Raw genomic sequence first — 17,831 nt, 5'->3', positions numbered from 1 at the left:
GTTTGAAACCGCTTACCTCAAACTGAAAAAATAGCTTGCCATTGGAGAGTTGGTGTGTAGTAAATAGATTCGATGCGAACATTTTACCAATCGCTGCTGTCTTCATTAGGTGTTTTTTGACCAAATCAATTTTCGTTTATTTGAAACTCTAATTTGTAAAACCTTAAAAAGTAACAAAACTCGCTTGCAAACAGAAACATGTGGAAGTAATGACCTTGAAATGATTTTGTAGGTCATTCGGATCGCAGCTGCCTCAGTATTTTAACAAACCAGCAGTTAGCCCAAGATGAGCACCTGCCGTTTATGTGCAGGGCAGAACTAAAAGAAATGCTTCCGCGAACTCTCTAACCTCGTGCAGGTTTTCGCCAAACAAGGCAAATACCACTTCACCGACTCTGTATCGCCGCTTGGTGGCCAATACACCACTTGTAAGTTATATTTTTGTCCTTTTCAGCTTAGGGTGACAACATATTTAGAAATACTTTGACCACCCCGCTTTATTGATAAGAAGCTTATAGTGGACCTATTTAAAACACCTCTCGTTAAAACCTGGTCATCTAAAAATAAGTAGGAAGTAGGCTACAACCTTTTAAGTGCTATTAGGTTAAATATCTGATCAGCTTTAGATTTTAGAGAACTACAAACTTTAAAATATATCGTGATGATCACTTCGTTTTTGCTGGGGTTTATATTAATAAAACGGTAAGTGTGTCTTTGCAGAACAGTAATCAGGATAGACTACATACTGTCAACTTTATTTCGAATAGAATTTTGTCATTGAAAATTACAGACCTGGCAAGTTTGAGTTATTGTTTTCACGACTGATCGCTTATTGTGAAGTAGTTTTTCGAAAATGCCCATGATGCAAAATGTGAGCAAGGTATGTTACCTGAAGAATAACAATCATTCAGCTACGCGTCTTCACCATTTAAGATACAATTTAATTTTTTAGTGCTGCGATTTATTGCATTTTTTATTCAAAGCATTCGTGCAAAACCAGGAAATATGCAAAAACATTCCAGCAATTTATTCATGCGTGCAATTTTGTTGGCAATATTTTTTTCGAAGTGGGGAGTAAATTTTGCCCGTAGTTTTCATTCACACGTGGTTAATGCTTGAAAGTAGAAGCACAAGGTTTGCAAAACTATTAGTGTGAAAACCTAACTTGTGTATTAAAATTTACGACAGTTAATGTGAATTACAACTAAAGGGACCTCAGTGAAGCCGTGATCATTAGTGAGCGGAGAGGAATCGAACAATTTGAAAAATGGTAAAATATACTTTGCACTATTTTTGCACCAGATTTTAGAGTAGTTATATTTTTGCCAAACATTATAGTTTTTCTATTTTCTGCTTTGAAAACTTTTAATTATGAATGTATATAATTTAAACACTGTGTCAAGTTTATAGAGCTCTTTTGGCTTTATAGAGCTCTATAAACTTGATATTATGCCTGGCAGCAATAGCTTACATATTAAAAAGCTGTATGTGGATCTCACATGTATAAATGATGTTTTTATGCAGACTGGCATAAATCCCAAAGCTTATCCTTTGGCCAATGATGGTTTGACAAAAACAATTTTGGATTTGATGCAACAAGCGGCAAATTATAAACAGCTTCGCAAGGGTGCAAATGAAGGTAAATCACAATAAGTTCAATAACCAGTATAACAAATCTTTTTTAGAAAATAAGTTTAAAATACAATGTTGTAATAATATAAGCAATGTTTAGGAATACATACAAAGTTGTGATACTTTCTTTTCACCATGACACCATTTTGTTGGCTACTAAATTTTACATTATTGAATTGTGTTTTAATAAGCTGGTTTTTAACATATTCTTAAATGTGAGACTTTTTTAGCAACGAAAACATTGAATCGTGGAATATCTGAGCTGATTGTTCTGGCTGCCGATGCAGAACCATTGGAAATTTTGCTTCACCTTCCATTATTGTGTGAAGATAAAAATGTCCCATATGTGTTTGTGCCCTCAAAACAAAGTATGTAACAAATATATTTTAACAAATTGACACTTGGCAAACTATACAGTAACTTTGTAAAAGTTGTTGTAACATTTTTCTAACACTACATGTTCTTCAACATAACTTTGGATTTTTTGGAAAAATATTAACTAGCTGAGAAAATTGGCGAATATATCAGAAGTAGGATAAAAAGTAATATTTATTTTTAAAAAATGTTTGTTTATTTTTGTTGTGATTTTAAAATTTTCATTAATATTTAATTAGGTTCAAGATATTGACATTGTGGGAAATTATTGGCTGAAGAAACGTTGTGTATAAATGTCCTATCAATTTTTAAAATATTTAAACCATTTCAATTGAAAGAATATTAGTAACTGAAGTTTTTTTCCTCCCAGGTTTGGGACGAGCTTGTGGCGTTTCTCGTCCAGTAATTGCTGGATCGATAACTGTCAAGGAAGGATCTCAGTTGAAATCACAAATTGACAGTTTGAAAAATAACATCGAAAAACTGCTTGTGTAAAAATGTGATGTTAATACTGCCATCGTGTGTTGTAATTTCAATTGTCACTGTCAATACAACATGAACAATCACATTGTTTGATTCTCTTGTTTGGAACAATCTCATTGTTATTATCTCTGCTAGTTTTGCTGAGTAGACACTCAAATAGCCTTTGTTGCTGGCATCAACTTGGGTTGGTATTTTCTTTTGATTATTCAAACAGGTTTTTATGTTGAAGTTGAGTTTGTTGTTTGTCCGTTCAAGGGAATAATGTCTGGAAATGTTAAATCATATTTGAGACATTTATTCCGTGCATAAAAAAGGGTCGCCAGCTAACTTAGCCCAGAAGTCACTTTGTAACCTAAGGTTTTGGCTGTGGACACACCGTGTATTATTATAACCACCAGACTATGTTGAGCGATGATTTTAAAGGAAAATTTCAAGTAAAAAGCATCTGGCGTACCTGCAGCAATTAGTATCAATACGCAAACCAACACTGTGATGATGATTGTGGGGAGGAACACCCATAGAAGGTGACTGATGGTTGATTTCTTTGAGCAATCCAACAAATTGTAGAGAGGTCGGCATCTGCAACAGTAAAATACTTTGCAACGTCCAAAATTATGCGTGGCTAACAAAAAGCAAATTGCCAGCGACGTAGAGTAAAACGTATTCATTTTTATTAAAACAAACGTTTCGACAAAACTATTGTCATCATCAGTGTAAAATGTAATGCACCAGCGGAAACGCGCTTGTTTGTGAATATGAATACGTTTTACTCTACGTCGCTGGCAATTTGCTTTTTGTTAAAGCTGTTATTCAAGTCCGTGTCTTGTGTACCTAATATGCGTGGCTACTTTTATCCATAAATTTGGTCGAATTAAAAGTGTGACTTACAAGGAAATTTTACTGGACAGAAAATGATTAATGTCCCTTTTACGCCGATTTTTGTCACACCACCCATATTTCTGTGCTTGACCTTTTCGTGAATGTTAACATCCGTTAAGCTGTTGCTGCCAGACCCAAAGTATGAACGAGCATTACGTTTTATAGAGCTTTGGAATATACATTCACGTTGCAATTGTCGGTTTATCAGAACTTTGGGTTTCGAGATATGCCATTGTCCCTATGAAGGCGTCTCGTATGGGACGTCGAAACTTCGGTTGTTTATTTGTAAAATCGTTAACATCAGTTGTTTGTTTAAACCTTCTCCGGCAGCAAGCGCATGTCCCAGCAAACTCGATTTGTTTGTCGTTCAGGGCGGTTGTGTCGTTCATATTGTCACGGTCCCTCCTTCGCGAACCCGTGTGTTCCCGGTTTGCGTACGATGTTTCGAAGAACTGTAACATAGTATATATAAGCTGTTGCTGCCAGGCATAATATCTAATTTAAAGACCTCTTCTTCCAATTGTATGTTTACACCGACATTTCAACGTCCTATAAAGGTTTATCCTAATGAAGGCGGCCTGTAAAGGACGTCGAAACGTCGGAATAAAAATACAATTACCAGAAGAGCTCTATAAATTGTAACACAAGTTGGTTATAAGCTTGCTTTTCACCTTCTCAACTCTTCTTTTCCATTCTTTCCGGGTGTAACCTTGTTTCGGTTTCAGCGGAAGTATTGTTGGTCCGAATGCCACCGCCATTTCTGGTTGTCTCGAGCTCGAAGCTCTGTCATAGAAATTTCTGTGTAAAGCATTTCATCTGAGGGTTTAACCTTGTACTAGCTTCACAATACGAAAGCTGTTTTGTATCAGAAATGCGTGATCTAAATCGTTGACGACTTTATACAACGTTTGCATTAGCTCCCTGTTTACTACGATACAAAACAACTTTTGAGTTTCTGACAATTAAAAGTCTTTTGTATCCCAAAGTTTAGTTCTCGTTTGGCCTTATTATTACGCAAAAAGCCATTAAACCAGTTTATCGATTTCTGACGTTTCCCACGTAAAAAATCCCAACTTACGATCTCCTCTCGTTTTCAACTGCAAACTCATCGTTATTATGATGACGTGGCGATTCTTCCCCAACGAAGCTCACCCTTCTTCTTTTTTCTCTTCTACGTTGCCTCTCTCGATTTCCTTGCCGAGATGATTCGTGTCTGGAAAAAAACAGAACGTTTTTTTATATTAGTGCATTTGTTAAACTGAAGACATTCACTTTTAGTATGTTCCCAAAACTGGAAGTGTGATTAAAATCCGAAACCAGAAATGATTTCAAAAATTGCGTGGAGGAATTGTACTTTTCTTTTCATGTGGTTCGTAAGTCTTCAGGACAAAATTAACCAGCAATTTTTCATTTACTTCATATAGCTCATAAGTTACTGACTTAACATTACCTCATTGAGTCGAATAAGTTCATGGGCCTGTCCTGATAAGTTTCCATGTAATTTTCCACCAAATCGTTCGGGTTAACTTGTTGGATCGGAAGATGGAGGGAAGATCTAGTTACCCGAGACATCGCGGATCTAGATCGTTTCGAATCCCGGGAACCGATTTCCCTGAAGAAGAAAACTTTCACGTTCGGATAAACAACAAACAGTTTTTCAGTTGTTATTGCCATTATAATATAAATTTCATTGCAAAAAACGTATGAAAGCTGATTATGGCTTTTTGCAACTGCATTTTGCGTGCCGACGTTGCGCAACATCAGTCCCTTTCCTTAATATACGCTTATCATAAACGAGTAATGCTCTTCCAGCAATTAAAGATTTATAATACCGCTGGAATAGCAATACTTATTTATACACTCCTCATTTTGGGAAAAATATTTTTTTTTATTGTGGTTACTTAATTGAGGCATAAATTGCGCACAGATGCAAGTCTGCTATCCACAACTACAAGCTAAGGTAAAGAGCAGCTAGCCATAGTATGGTAGGCAAAGTACTGAGCAAGCATAAGACCATACCTGTTGGTGGCATCTGTGTATTCTGCCTGTCTTGAAGGACTGAGTGTGTCAATCTCATCGTAGAGGCGATGCAAAGCACTGCCCTGTAACGACCGGTCGTCGTCACTTTGTGATACTGCGCAAGGATACGTGTAGTTTTAATGTGTAGTTCTAAAAGGTTCATACACAAGAACTGAAATGATACAGAGGCGTAATTGGGCTGAACCATAACATATCATGCTGATGTTCACAAAACTGTGCTTTTACCGAAATCGTCCCGAATCAACGTGCGCTCAATACAGATGATTCAAGTTTTACATTTTGGTGGTTTTAATTTGACCCCTTGTCATAGTTCGTTCTAGTGACAGCGTTATCCAAATAACTAAGCCATGTATTTTATCACCGTGCATTTATCACCTAAACCAGTGGTTCTCAAACTTTTTTGTGTTGCGACGCCTCTGGAAAAATTTTGTGGACTTGCGACACACCAGCAAATAAAAGGTAATAAGGAAACTTATCATTAAAGTTGGGTTTATTGATACAACAACAAAAAGTTACGAAACGGAAATATTCTGCGACGCCCTTGGAAAATTTTAACGACGCACCAGGGCGTCGCGACGCACAGTTTGAGAACTACTGACCTAAACCAAAGCCATGCATTTTGTCACCTAAACCGAATCAAATTGAGAAAAATTACCCAGCAATTTTTAAGTAGCTAGACTTTTAATGTCTTGCATCGAATCAAGCTAACAACCCCATTGTTTGACAATTGCACATAAAAAAGTTTTTGTGTTTGTTTAAAACAAGAAAAATTACCAACACACATATTTTTAAGGAGACTTTTACTTTTTATTGTTACAATGCTTACATTCACTTGGGGATTTGTTAAACGTGGTTGTGCTGTAAGTAGATGAATCCGATGAGACCTCGGTGCGCTCATCCAAATCCGAGAATGAAAGAAAACTGTTCGCCCGAACACTAAACACAAAAAATATGATTTCATTGTTTATTTTTGCGATTGTAAAGTTGATAAGGACTGCTTTGAGACTATTGTGTTGTAATGGAGGTAAAATAAAATCTAGAGATCCTTTCTTTGCTATATTGTGCGCCTATAATCGCAACGAATTATTCGGTCGAAACCGAATCTTCGTAGAAATGGCTGATTCGTCTTGGTATACACACCTGTCCATAGAATCTGATTCGAGCTCAACATCCGTATATTCCTGGTAATCGAACTCGGGGTCACGAATTCGAACAGAAATCTTCATTTTTCCCGGTAATGGACTTGGAGACTTTAAAATACCGCGCCCAGTCTGTGGGTGTAATAACAAAGCGTGTTTGTTTTGTCCTGAATATTTACGTGTTTTGCCACAGAAAAAAAGCCAATTGTTTGTTAGTTAATTTTTGTTTTTACAGTAAACGTTGGTTAAACTGAATTCGGTTAACCCCGATCTTTGCAAAATTTGGATAAAACTCGAGGTACAAATAATTTGTAATGTGGCTTGAACTAACCGACATCGGTTAATCAGGATCTTTGCCTAATCGCACATTTTTGGTCCAATTAACGGGTCAGGATTAACCGAGGTTGACTGTATTTGCAAACTTTTTATTATACCTCGTCACCACTGGGTGGGGTTGGAGGTTTGAGAGCACTTTTCAACCTCCCTCCCTTCGTTTCTCCTTCGTGACCTTTCGTCGGACTTTCAGCTTTCATCCTGAGTTTCGGAAACTGAAAAACCCACCATTAAAGAAATAGGATGAACCAGGTGGTAAAGTTTGAAATGTTGAAATTTACCCTTCGACCGAACAGAGCTCTTCTACTTTCACGTTCCCGTTCTGCTTTTGCTTGTAATCTCCGGATTTCAAACGATTTGTTCGTTTTGAATCCCTCCTTTCTTTCGAGTTTATCGGATGCTCCCTGACAGGAAAAACAAAGCAATTCAAATTCGCTCAAAAAGCAACGTTGCATTACAACATGGACATAAACTTTCAACTTTCAACATTTACTCAACCGCAATAACTTGTCTTAATTTTTTTTACTAGGATATTTCCAGTTCCCAGTCCAATGGTTGATACTGGATTACTTATTCTTAACATTTGGGAAACAAATAAATTCCAATTCGCTCAATAAAGCAACAAATCACTGCAAAACGGGCATAAACTTCAACAAGGTACAGTTGAACTCACTGCTGTCAGTTGTCTTCCCCCTAAGACATTTCCATTTCCCGGCCTAATGGTTGTCACTTATTTTTTAACGTTGCGATTTTTTTCACGATTTCGCCACTGTTCGCCACTTAGTGTGCTTAGGCAGAGTTGCAACGTTTTAAGTTACGAAGTATTTGTAGCTAGTTTTGAAATCTCACCTCTCCGGTTCCGTCGTCGAGACTTTCTTTGTCTTCTTCGTCTTCAATTTCTCCGTCGTTGCTTCCTGTCAAGAAAAAAACTTCATTAAAACCCATGATTTACAGCTTGGCGTCATTGTTTGCGCTTGCAATGATGTAGAAATGTGATTTAAAAATTGTTTTGCCCAAGAAACACTTTGATAAACCAACGGTTTCCAATCGGGGAGGAACTTTTAAACTTTAGGGGAGAAATTTAGTTCGATTTTTATGTGCTTTGCCTCTATTACCTGTAAAGTTGATAAAACACTCTATTTCAAACGACTATGTAGTCTATTGGGAAGGGATAAAAATATGCTTTGAATTGTTGAGTGAGGGATTTCGTCCATAAAGGTTGGAAACCACGCAACCACGTATCTTACCGTTCTGTGATTGGTCTTCGGTTGTTTCGTTAACTTCAGGAAGAGTTGGGAGCGCTTGACTCGGCGGAAGGATGATTATTCCTTTCTGTGCGAGTTCACGTTTGATGTCTTCAACCGCGTCAGGTTGTAGAACGCTCAAAGTCTCCTCCTGTTCGGAATCGAGTTCTGCAGAAATAATACAAATTCTCGAGAGCTGCACACTTCGACCTCCACGCCAAGTAACACTTAAACATTGCATGGGACCACAAAGTGCTTGGTGGGTAATAAGGTCAGGATTGTATGTGTATCTTAAAACAGTCAGTATCTAAGTGACACTTTTGAATCATAATGTAAATCTTGTGTTACTTGTATCTACAATGACGGTTAGTTTAGACCAGCGGTTCTCAACCTTATACTGATGGCCACACCAAGAGGATTTTTCGATCATCGCGTGCGACCTAAACCCTGTTGTCGAGGATGTGGCATTCACTGCATGTTTAATTCCCTCCACGTATTCGTCACTATATACTTACTGTATCCAGCAAGATCCAGAGGTTTGATCACGATCGATTTGTGCTTATCATCTGTTGACGTTGAATCTTGCTCCTGTGATTCGTGATCGCTTTCACCGCTCTCGTGGCCTTCTGATGACGCTTTGCTCGCTTTGGAGCTGGAAACTATGCGCCAGAAATATATGTAACATATGGTTAAAGTTATTGGTTCATTTTAAAACTTTGAAATAAAACACACAGTAAACTTCCGGACCCGTTTGTACCTCAAGTTTGTCCGGATTAGGCGAAGATCCGGATGAACCGAATCCGGTTTAACTAGGTTCACTGTATAATAATTTTTATTGATGAGGTTTGCAGAGTTTTAAGGCAATAAAACCGGCAGAAATATAAATACAGTAAAACTCCGTAAACTGGATTCGGTTAATCCGGATCTTCGCCTAATCCGGACATTTTTTGATCCAAAAAGATCCAAATTAACCGAGGTTTGCAGCAGTTGTATTTCACCTACCTTCAGTTTTTGGTTTTACGATTTCTTCACAGTTTTGCTCCGGTTTGTTTTGCGCTGTGTTGATGGTTTTCGTGGGTTCTTCAGCAGGTTCGGCTTGATCAGGAATCCGCTTAGATTTATCTTCTTCTGCTGCTTCTTCTTCTTCCACGTGTTCGGTTTCTGCTGTCCGAATTACTTTTGGACTTGATGTTTGGTGTTCCTTGCCTTTTGCAACCTGACAGTCAAAAGTTGGAAATTAAAAAGTATTGAAATACACCAAAATGGGTGAAAAATCTAGATGCTGTTAATGCAAGCTGCGCTGGGATTTCCCCTCTTGTATGGGCGGAAACGACAACTTCCTAGCATTTTAAAAAGTTAAGTTAGCTGAAACACAAGCTTTAGTTGTTTCACCCACAATGACATGTTTGTGGCCTAAATTGCTTCTTCACTTTTTAAAAGTGTATGAAACAGGGAGATGAAGAAAACATTTTAAGATATCCTATCGATCTATAGATCGAATCAACATCGTCACTTTTCACCATGGCCCCCTCAACACATTTAAGGGGTTGAATAATTGGTTTGATTAAAGGATTGTGGCAATACTATAGGGTGGGTTTTGTTCTGTATTAGCAGTGACTTGGTTTGGACACAACACAGTTTTATAAGTTTTCTCTGCCACGTTTTAACAATCATTCACCCATACATATGTCGACCTATGACTTTTGACCTTGTGACCCAGTCGACCCACAAGAATGCTAAACAAACTTGGCGTTTCTCACCAGTCGTGTTTTGAGCGGGAAGTGGATTTGTCGCGGGGGAATATTCTTCCGCGGCGATGTTTGTTGCGGCGGAGTGTTCGGTTTCTTTCGTTTCTTTCCGTCGCCTTCCTCGTCCTGAACAACAGGAAGTTTATGCACCTACTTATCGCGGTCAATACCTACCTCGTTATCATAAACTATAAAATGCACTTATTGTATTGAGTTAAGATGAACATAAATCCATAACTGCGATCAGTCCTGAAGCGTCCATGCAGACCAGTGATTACAACCATATATTAATAAGCTTGTGTGGCCCATTGAAGGCGTTATACCAAATCAAGCGCGAGTTCCAGGAAGACTCCTGTTGCGGCTTCGAATCCCACCGCAGGCTGGATTTTCTAGCCTATACGCCTTGCCATATGGGAATGCTTGGGAGACCGGCTTGGTTTGGTATGACGTCTTCAATGGGCCTGGCGTACTATGACTGTTGTATATTTTGACTATATTGAGTGTTAGATGCAGTCATTATAGATTAATTTTCGAGAGATAATGTTGGTAATTTGCGGGTAAAAAAGCTCGAGTTATGATGACCTAATTTACGTTGTTGTGTAAAAAAATCTATAGCATGTGGTGGGATTCGAACCCACGACAGTAGCCTAAACTATTTCCGTTTTCGTTGATTTTTGAAAAGTTCACCAACCTGTTCAGTATCTGTGTCACGTGGTTCTGGGTTTGCCGGACTGAAGAAAGCTTTTGCTGCAGCTCCCTTCTTAGGTTTCACACTGGTTGATGCGGCCTCTGTTTTCTTCCAGATTACCTCCTTACTGCTCCTCTCACCCTTCTCCTCTCCGTAAGTGAGAGTCTTCTGAGATACCTTAACCGAGTCGCCCTGGGGTCGGTTTATTTCAGGCGAGTCGTTCCCAGGGTCGTCAGGTTTGCTGTGAAAGGGTGTGCATTAATGTTTGAAGACGAAATTCTGGACGCTAACCCAAAGTTTTTAGCGTTGGAAAAGTTAATCAACATATTCGATTCCTATTCAGATATCTATAGTTACGTTTTAAAAGCAAATCTTGCGTCAGTATGAGAACGACTGCGCCAAGCGAAACCATTTCTTGATGGTACAGCAACTAGGCAAAGCAAATTTGACCGACAAAGCAACAAAATTACCCGAATTTATCGCGACTTGCCAGCAAAATTACGAAACCTCGGTAAATCCGGACCCAATTGGCCGACAAATTTTCCGGATTAGACGAAGATCCGGTTTAACTGATGTCAATTAGTTCAAACCAAATTACAAATCAATTGTACCAAATCTGACTTAACCGAGGTTTCATGCACTAAGAATGGATATTTGGTAAAACTTTACACTATAATAAAATTATAACTAAAATATTACACTACAAACCATCTCACCTTGTAGCAGCGTTTGAGCTTTCCGACGGTGGCACTGTGACATGTTGTTTAAATTCGCCGACAAAAAGAGATCTGCCGTGTGTTTTTTTAGGGTACAACGTTCCAGGTAACATGCTGTTTGTCCTATGCTCCTTCCAATACACACATCTGCTGCTAGTTTACTGTAAATATTAGGCTTTGTCCCCACAATGAGGCCTAGCATGTACCACAAACACCATTACAACCCAACGCTGCTATTGAAACCGGATTATAACTTCCACTTTGCTACGTTTATTTTTGCCTGTTTTGGTTGGTAGTTACAAAATCGCATTTGTCTGATCTCTATTTATGATAATATGTTGTTTATTAAATCAAAAGCTTTCAACATTGTTATAGAAATGCTGCTTTTGTTGATTTCCTTTGTGTAACATGGGTCTCCTAATGAGCTTTGCTAAACTGTGCGCTGCATTTAAACGCCAAATCTAAATCAAAAATAACATCCTATACGATATTTATCAAATATATACCTCACTTAACTCACAATTTAGTAAAAACTGCAAAAGTATTTAAAAAATGTAATTATAACATAGCATTGTTGCAACATAAAATTAGCTTAGTTCCGTTTAGGCGGAGCACTACAAGCCGATATCAGATGTTCGTAATAAACACGGTTGTATACAGACGTTATTGTCTTGTGTGTCGCGATGCCAGTCATTCATAACATTTCATCCGTAAAAATCTATTGAGAGTTTATGTATTGTCACCAAAGTTGATTGACAATGGAATAAGTGACCTCATTGACGATCACAATCAGTAATTATACCCCATTGTGCTGCTCTATGACGTGTACAATGTGTTATATTCGAATTTATACAAGGAACAATTTCCTCTTTTTTGTCCTGGCAACACCAAATATCGGATTCGTTTAATTTGATTTCAAACCATACATTTAAACAGTTTTACACGTATATTCCCAATGAAAAACGACACAATTAAATCGTTACGACCAAAAGCAATTACAATTCATGAATTTTCACACAACATGTCAAATCTCATTGCACAAATACATTACAAATTGAGGTTATCTCACCATTTTGAATATTGCAACGTAAAGAGAAAAAACTAACACAGGAATTATACTGAACGATAAAAAATTGCCCAACCCAATTGTATGGAGACATAAAAGTCCCTGACAGCAGAAAGCAATTTAGTTGTCAACGTTGATGTAGAAATAACATTGGAAGGGGCAATAGTTCAATCATAACACATTTTGTTTTTCAGAAATTAGGTAAAAAAATTACATCTCTGCATTCCTGTACAGTTTTTCCCCCCAACTGATTATGTTTGTGGGTCCATCACAATTTTGCAAGCTTGTCCAGATAATAATGACTGGAATGCATCTTTGTATTTCGACATCGGTAAATCATGGGAAACGACTACTTTTGCATCAACCTAAAAAAGTTACAAAGTTAGTTACTAACTTAGTATAAGTTTGCATAGATTAAATGAAATGATAAACTATATACGGATCTGTTCATAAGTTTACTGACGAAAATAACATCTCAAATAGACGTAAAAAGCGACATGCTTAATTATTCAAACGTTTCGGCAAATGCTCATGCCATATCAGCGATATGAGGGGCCACATCAGTTACACCTGTTAACTAGAAGGGTGGCTTTCTGATATACTTCCATTTTATATGTTCTATATGCTATCTACCAATTTACTATACTCATCATTTGATCTACACATATGATTGTTTTTGTAAACAAAAACTAATGGGTCCCGCACGCGCGTTTGTGCGGATTTACGGTAAACAAATGTGGCGGCGATTTTTAGATTCTTAAGGACAAATTTTTCACTAAGCATTAACTCAACTTAAAAGTGTTTGTTCGTATTCTTTTTGCAGAATTATTGTCATATAATTACAAAAACATTACGAAACAAATACTTTCAATTTAATCTCTTGCTTTGACCCAGATAATGTCGTCCGGGTTTTAAACTCATTGTAAAAGATGGCCTTCATATCACTGATGATGGCTTGAGCATGTGCTGAAACGTTTGAATAAAAAAGCATTTTGCTTTTTACGTCACAAATGAAACGGTTTTATTGGAACGAACAAACATTTTTCTGCATATGTAGGAAATAGCTGGTATAGGTGGCAAAAGATTCACAGCAAAATCAAACTCACTTTTTTCTCAGCAATCAATCTCTCACATTCCTCCCAAGTGTGGAAAATTCTTCTTCCATGCACCGTGCAAATGGTGAGCGATTTAAATACGATGTCCTGAAGTACATTTTCCACATGAAGAGGTTGTTTCGGAAGACCCAGGATCGTCACACGGCCTCCCTGTAGATAAAGTGATCATATGACAAAAGTTTTCAAACAGGTTTATGGTATATTATTATGGTAGTTTAATTTTTAAATCCTTAGAGACCTAAAGTATTTTTGTAAATATTTCCAACCAGTTGGCTACATGTACAAAACTTGGGTTTTAGAATACGGTAAACCTTGGTTAATCCGGACCTGTTTGGACCCAAAAAATTGTCCAGATTAGAAAAATATCCTGATTAACTGTCAAAGCCTTACCACATTACAAATCATTTGTCCCTAATCTCTGTCCGAATGAGGTGAAGATCCAGATTAACTGAATCCGGTTTAACAGGTTTGCTGTAATTGGTATTTCATGTGCAAACTTATCATATTTCATTTTTCACTTTGAAAATGACCTTTCTCAGGTATGAAAAACATCCATTTAACATCATGGCTGCCCCGCTTGCTTCACAAATTCTTCCAATCCCATCTCCTCCCGTGATCCTCATGATTTCTTCTTTCACATGATTAGTTCCACCATCCCGGGAGTTGATCACGATATTGGCTCCCATCTTCTTAGCAAGCTCCAACCTTGCAGGTAATATGTCGGCTGCAATCACCTCAGTTGCACCTGGTAACCATGGACTTGTTTTAAATTGCTGATATTTGTTTGTGTGACTAGAAGTTTGTGAAATATATAAGCTACCAGTGCCGATTAACGTGATAGGTTAGGTTGTAATGCACCAGTACAAGATATGATTGTAAACTTAATCTGGTCAGTGTTTCCCACCAAAAAAATTCCATGGCCTCATATTTAACTATTGATTTACATGAGATAATGGCAGTTTTACCAAAACGGTCAGACCAAAGCATTTAGACATTTGATGTTGGACCACTGGGTGCTGCAAGCTCTTTAAATTAGTTCCAGAAGTCTTAAATACCACTAAGTATAACCTAGACCTGATCAGTAACACCAATGTTGTCAAAAATTTCATAACATGTTGATTGCTTCTTATAGCACCTAACAATTATAGTAGCTCACCTAAAGCTTTTGCACATGCAACAGCAAGCAAGCCTACAGGTCCACATCCAATCACAAGAACTCTTTCCCCTTTAACTTCAAGCCTCTCTATCGCGTTGTGAGCCACTCCCATCGGTTCCAACAAAACTGCTTCAACATCTGATATGTTGTGCACAAGTTTGTAACAATACCTAGATAATAAATTTGCTTGAGATGACGCTAATAAGTGTTTTTAAGGTTGTGCTTTGGTTTATCTTGTTTTGTGGTATAACTAAGTCCTGTATTGTTAAGTTTGCTTAACAGGCATATTTACACTTTGATGGTCATACAATTTCATACATGGCTAAGTTGGCATTAACAATCTCAGGTTGTCCGATTAATATTTGATGCATGGCAGCCACTTGGTCCAATATTATTTCATGAAACAAACTAAAAAGCATTAATAATTGTATATAAGTGTAAATTACTTTTCAGATAGAATTGAATATTGTGAACACCCTCCATGAATTGTTCCTTTCCCGTGTCCATATTGTGACATTTTACTGCAAATATCTCCTCTGTTTATCTGTGTAACAAAGTGGAAAGGTAAAAAGTATTTGCAGTAAGCAGTGACATGCAGTAGCTTACCTTGCACTGATAACAGTCACCACAGTAAAAGTGATTTTCCACAGCAATTCTGTCACCAATTTCAAGTCGTTTAACTTCGCTTCCTTTCGCAACAACTATTCCAGTTGCCTCATGACCTAATAACAAAAAGGGGTTGTCTAATTTTTTTCACTGTACAAAGGCAGTGGATGCAATTCCAATTTTGCCCAGGTTTTAGGATTTTACTTTAGTTTGTCTCTATAATGGCATGTTTAATCAAGTCAGTGCTTTTATGTTGTAATATTGATGTATGACTAACTACAGTAATTTTTTTCAGGTCAAGTATTGCAATATTTCGGCTGCTCTGGCCAAACTATTTGAAGCTTTTGTGAATGAGATTATCATGTCAAGCTATCAACTGACCTGGTGTAAAAGGTAAAGCTGCAATGACTTTGGCGACATCATTCCACTTGTAGAGATTAATATCTGAACCACAAATGGCAACCTGAATAAAAGATTATTTTAGCAACAAAAAAGTTATACAGATATATCTCAATTATTTGTGTATACATGCAGGTATTTTCTGCAAGTTCTGGTATGATGATTGAATCAAATAAATTAAAACAGTTAGAATAAAACTATATCTAAACACTTGTAAAGCCAAACTTTTAAACTTCCTCTACTCAAAGTCTCTTTTTCATTACATTTTTGAAATGTTTGCAAAATTAAATCTAGATTGCATGGGACACCTGGTTAGTCTAAAATTAGTGAAATTCCTACATAACCATCATTTTGGCATTAAGACAGCATCTTACTTTTGTGACTCTGATAAGGACTTCATCCTCAGTGGGTTGAGGCGTTGGAGCTTGCTCTATTTCATATCCCTCCTCCTCTGTGCGTTTTACCAGGGTTGTCATCAACTTGTTGACTTTATCCATCTTGTTTCAAGCGTGTTTTAATGCAGACTTCTGCAAATGAAATGACTTGACACGTATGTTAAACTGCCAACATTTAAAATGAAGATTGAGCAAAAAAAAAAAAAAAAAGTCAAACTGCTCTCGTGGCAACCAAACAGGGATTTCCCCCAAAGATAAATATTTTGGTTCAATGCATAAACAATCTGACCGCATGTTGATTAATGACATTAAAATTATTTTAAGTTTTGTATGAATAAATGAACGAGGCACCGAATGCGCAAAAACTTTTAAATATTTCCGTTGCAATCAGGACATATGCCATTATTAGCAGTTTCTGGACAGCCATGACTGCCTGAGATTTCTATCATTGCGCAAAAACTCTGGAATATAACTCAAACTCAATAACTCAAAATTTTCGGAATTTATGATCTGACAAATCGAAAACATTCCGAAACATTGTTTAAGGTATCCCGGTATTTGATGTCACTGCCTCTTATATTTGATTTGCCGAAATCCTTCCTCCAAACTGTCTCGGCCAGCCAACGAACCGCGGTTAAAAATTAACTTGGAAAAATCGCGACTCGTATTTCAAAACTTTGGCGGAACATTTCGAACAAACACTCGAGCCAGCGCAGATTTATACAGGAGAAGAAGTTGAAGGATTTAAATACAAAGTTCAATTTGTCACCAGAATGTTGGTAACACAGTTTGCTATTCATAAAAACAGGAAGAGCTACTTAAGTGGTAGGCTATCTATACCCTAACTTTAGGCTTTTACCACAAGGTTGTCTCTTTTACTTGAAACTATAGGTATTTATTTACCGAGCATTGGTTTGTGCGTTTTAATCAAGTTTCAAAACGAGTTCCAGGCGCTGAACCGCATAGTACCAACCGGTTTCAAATTTTTATGTTGGAAGCAAATCCAGTTTTCAGTTCAAACGATTGTTGGATGCGTTTGCTTGGGTGAAGCTTATTGGGCAACCAGCTGTAGTTGTTACTTGCGCTGTAGCTCCACATACAAACCTGTGTTTCATGCATATGTGGCTTTCAGTTGGAGCACTGCAACTGATAAGCGATAAAAACGTCTCTGTACTGCACCGCATGAAGCTAAACATGCTTACTTGGTTGGTTCGTTCACAGGAACTGTAACTTGTGTTGGGTTTTGCAATGATTTGTTGCAAAGTAGTCTTTGGATTGCTGGTTGAAGTTGGTTGAAACGTCCAGCGAATATTTCACATACTTGGAATACTTGTTTTGTTTTTATAATCGGCCACAAACAAATGTTTCATTCAGTTCAGCTGAACCACAAAAACCGGCTTAAAGTGTGAATGGATTTTGTTTCAAACCAAGCATGAAGTTTAAAGTCGTGTAGTGGAATTGTTTCAGATTAATTAGACTTAGGTCTTAGCTTGCTGGATGTGGTTGGCAAATGTGATGTTTTTCAGATTTGTGGATAGGTTAGAATGGTAAGAAGATGTCTCTCACTAGGCGTTCAAATACTGGTGGTAACATTGTCAGTAATAATGTGGAGAGAAATTATTCGTCTCTGAAACCGCTGAAGAAAATCATCGCACACTTTGAACAAGGAATTAAAATTGAACAACATCACCAAGGAATGAATCAATTTGTAAATCAGAACCCGATTGTACCAAGTATATTGAATTGTTTACATAATTTTGTAAATTCAATTTTTTGACAAAAACACTTTTATTTTTTTATTTCCGTAACTTGAAGGT

The 17,831-nt window shown here is 37.4% G+C and overlaps 3 protein-coding genes across 5 annotated transcripts; 1 reads left to right on the top strand and 2 right to left on the bottom strand.

The window, feature by feature from the left end:
- The first annotated feature begins 1,074 nt into the window (after positions 1-1,074).
- On the top strand, positions 1,075-2,575 carry LOC145205166 (NHP2-like protein 1). 2 transcript variants are annotated; one of them, XM_080077825.1, is made up of 4 exons: positions 1,075-1,270; positions 1,525-1,639; positions 1,863-2,000; positions 2,378-2,575. In XM_080077825.1, the coding sequence occupies exons 1-4, from the start codon at positions 1,268-1,270 to the stop codon at positions 2,500-2,502; spliced, it is 381 nt and encodes a 126-aa protein (XP_079933951.1). In that variant the 5' UTR covers positions 1,075-1,267; the 3' UTR covers positions 2,503-2,575. The 2 variants fall into 2 exon arrangements, with proteins under 2 accessions (XP_079933951.1, XP_079933949.1); XM_080077823.1 differs by lacking the exon at positions 1,075-1,270 and having other exon boundaries at positions 1,519-1,639.
- On the bottom strand, positions 1,563-11,586 carry LOC145205165 (uncharacterized). Of its 2 annotated transcripts, none has more exons than XM_080077821.1 (18): positions 11,278-11,586; positions 10,565-10,802; positions 9,886-9,999; positions 9,128-9,341; positions 8,641-8,784; positions 8,129-8,293; positions 7,731-7,795; positions 7,163-7,285; positions 6,983-7,096; positions 6,550-6,680; positions 6,236-6,345; positions 5,389-5,503; positions 4,820-4,981; positions 4,448-4,582; positions 4,041-4,167; positions 3,688-3,821; positions 2,945-3,069; positions 1,563-2,755 (listed from the first exon to the last, which is right to left on the bottom strand). In XM_080077821.1, exons 1-18 carry the CDS (start codon positions 11,388-11,390, stop codon positions 2,709-2,711), a joined length of 2,376 nt encoding a protein of 791 aa, XP_079933947.1. In that variant the 5' UTR covers positions 11,391-11,586; the 3' UTR covers positions 1,563-2,708. The 2 variants fall into 2 exon arrangements, with proteins under 2 accessions (XP_079933947.1, XP_079933948.1); XM_080077822.1 differs by having other exon boundaries at positions 4,041-4,152.
- A 583-nt stretch (positions 11,587-12,169) lies between these two features.
- Positions 12,170-16,209, bottom strand: LOC145205407 (L-threonine 3-dehydrogenase-like). Its single transcript, XM_080078128.1, has 8 exons — positions 15,994-16,209; positions 15,602-15,683; positions 15,221-15,336; positions 15,061-15,158; positions 14,615-14,784; positions 13,989-14,203; positions 13,450-13,608; positions 12,170-12,708 (listed from the first exon to the last, which is right to left on the bottom strand). The coding sequence occupies exons 1-8, from the start codon at positions 16,114-16,116 to the stop codon at positions 12,595-12,597; spliced, it is 1,077 nt and encodes a 358-aa protein (XP_079934254.1). The 5' UTR covers positions 16,117-16,209; the 3' UTR covers positions 12,170-12,594.
- Between the last annotated feature and the right edge of the window lie 1,622 nt (positions 16,210-17,831).

The sequence above is a fragment of the Phallusia mammillata genome, chromosome 8 (genome assembly GCF_965637545.1).
Source record: "Phallusia mammillata chromosome 8, kaPhaMamm4.hap1.1, whole genome shotgun sequence".
NCBI lineage: Eukaryota > Metazoa > Chordata > Ascidiacea > Phlebobranchia > Ascidiidae > Phallusia > Phallusia mammillata.
The sequence above is the reverse complement of the archived record's forward strand: the minus strand, read 5'-3'. Positions and strand labels throughout refer to the sequence as shown.

Bases quoted from the DNA above. Each gene is read 5' to 3' on its own strand.
- LOC145205166 (XM_080077823.1), top strand. From the start codon at position 1,519: ATGCAGACTGGCATAAATCCCAAAGCTTATCCTTTGGCCAATGATGGT. The intron at 1,640-1,862 runs GTAAATCACAAT...AGACTTTTTTAG, and splicing joins TCGCAAGGGTGCAAATGAAG to CAACGAAAACATTGAATCGT. The intron at 2,001-2,377 runs GTATGTAACAAA...TTTTCCTCCCAG, and splicing joins GTTTGTGCCCTCAAAACAAA to GTTTGGGACGAGCTTGTGGC.
- LOC145205407 (XM_080078128.1), bottom strand. From the start codon at position 16,116: ATGGATAAAGTCAACAAGTTGATGACAACCCTGGTAAAACGCACAGAG. The intron at 15,337-15,601 runs GTCAGTTGATAG...TTTTGTTATTAG, and splicing joins AGCTTTACCTTTTACACCAG to GTCATGAGGCAACTGGAATA. The intron at 13,609-13,988 runs GTCATTTTCAAA...CTTTATCTACAG, and splicing joins GTTTTTCATACCTGAGAAAG to GGAGGCCGTGTGACGATCCT.
- LOC145205165 (XM_080077821.1), bottom strand. From the start codon at position 11,390: ATGTTACCTGGAACGTTGTACCCTAAAAAAACACACGGCAGATCTCTT. The intron at 10,000-10,564 runs GTTGGTGAACTT...CCTGTTGTTCAG, and splicing joins GTGACACAGATACTGAACAG to GACGAGGAAGGCGACGGAAA. The intron at 3,070-3,687 runs GTTTAAACAAAC...TTACTGTTGCAG, and splicing joins TGCGCTTGCTGCCGGAGAAG to ATGCCGACCTCTCTACAATT.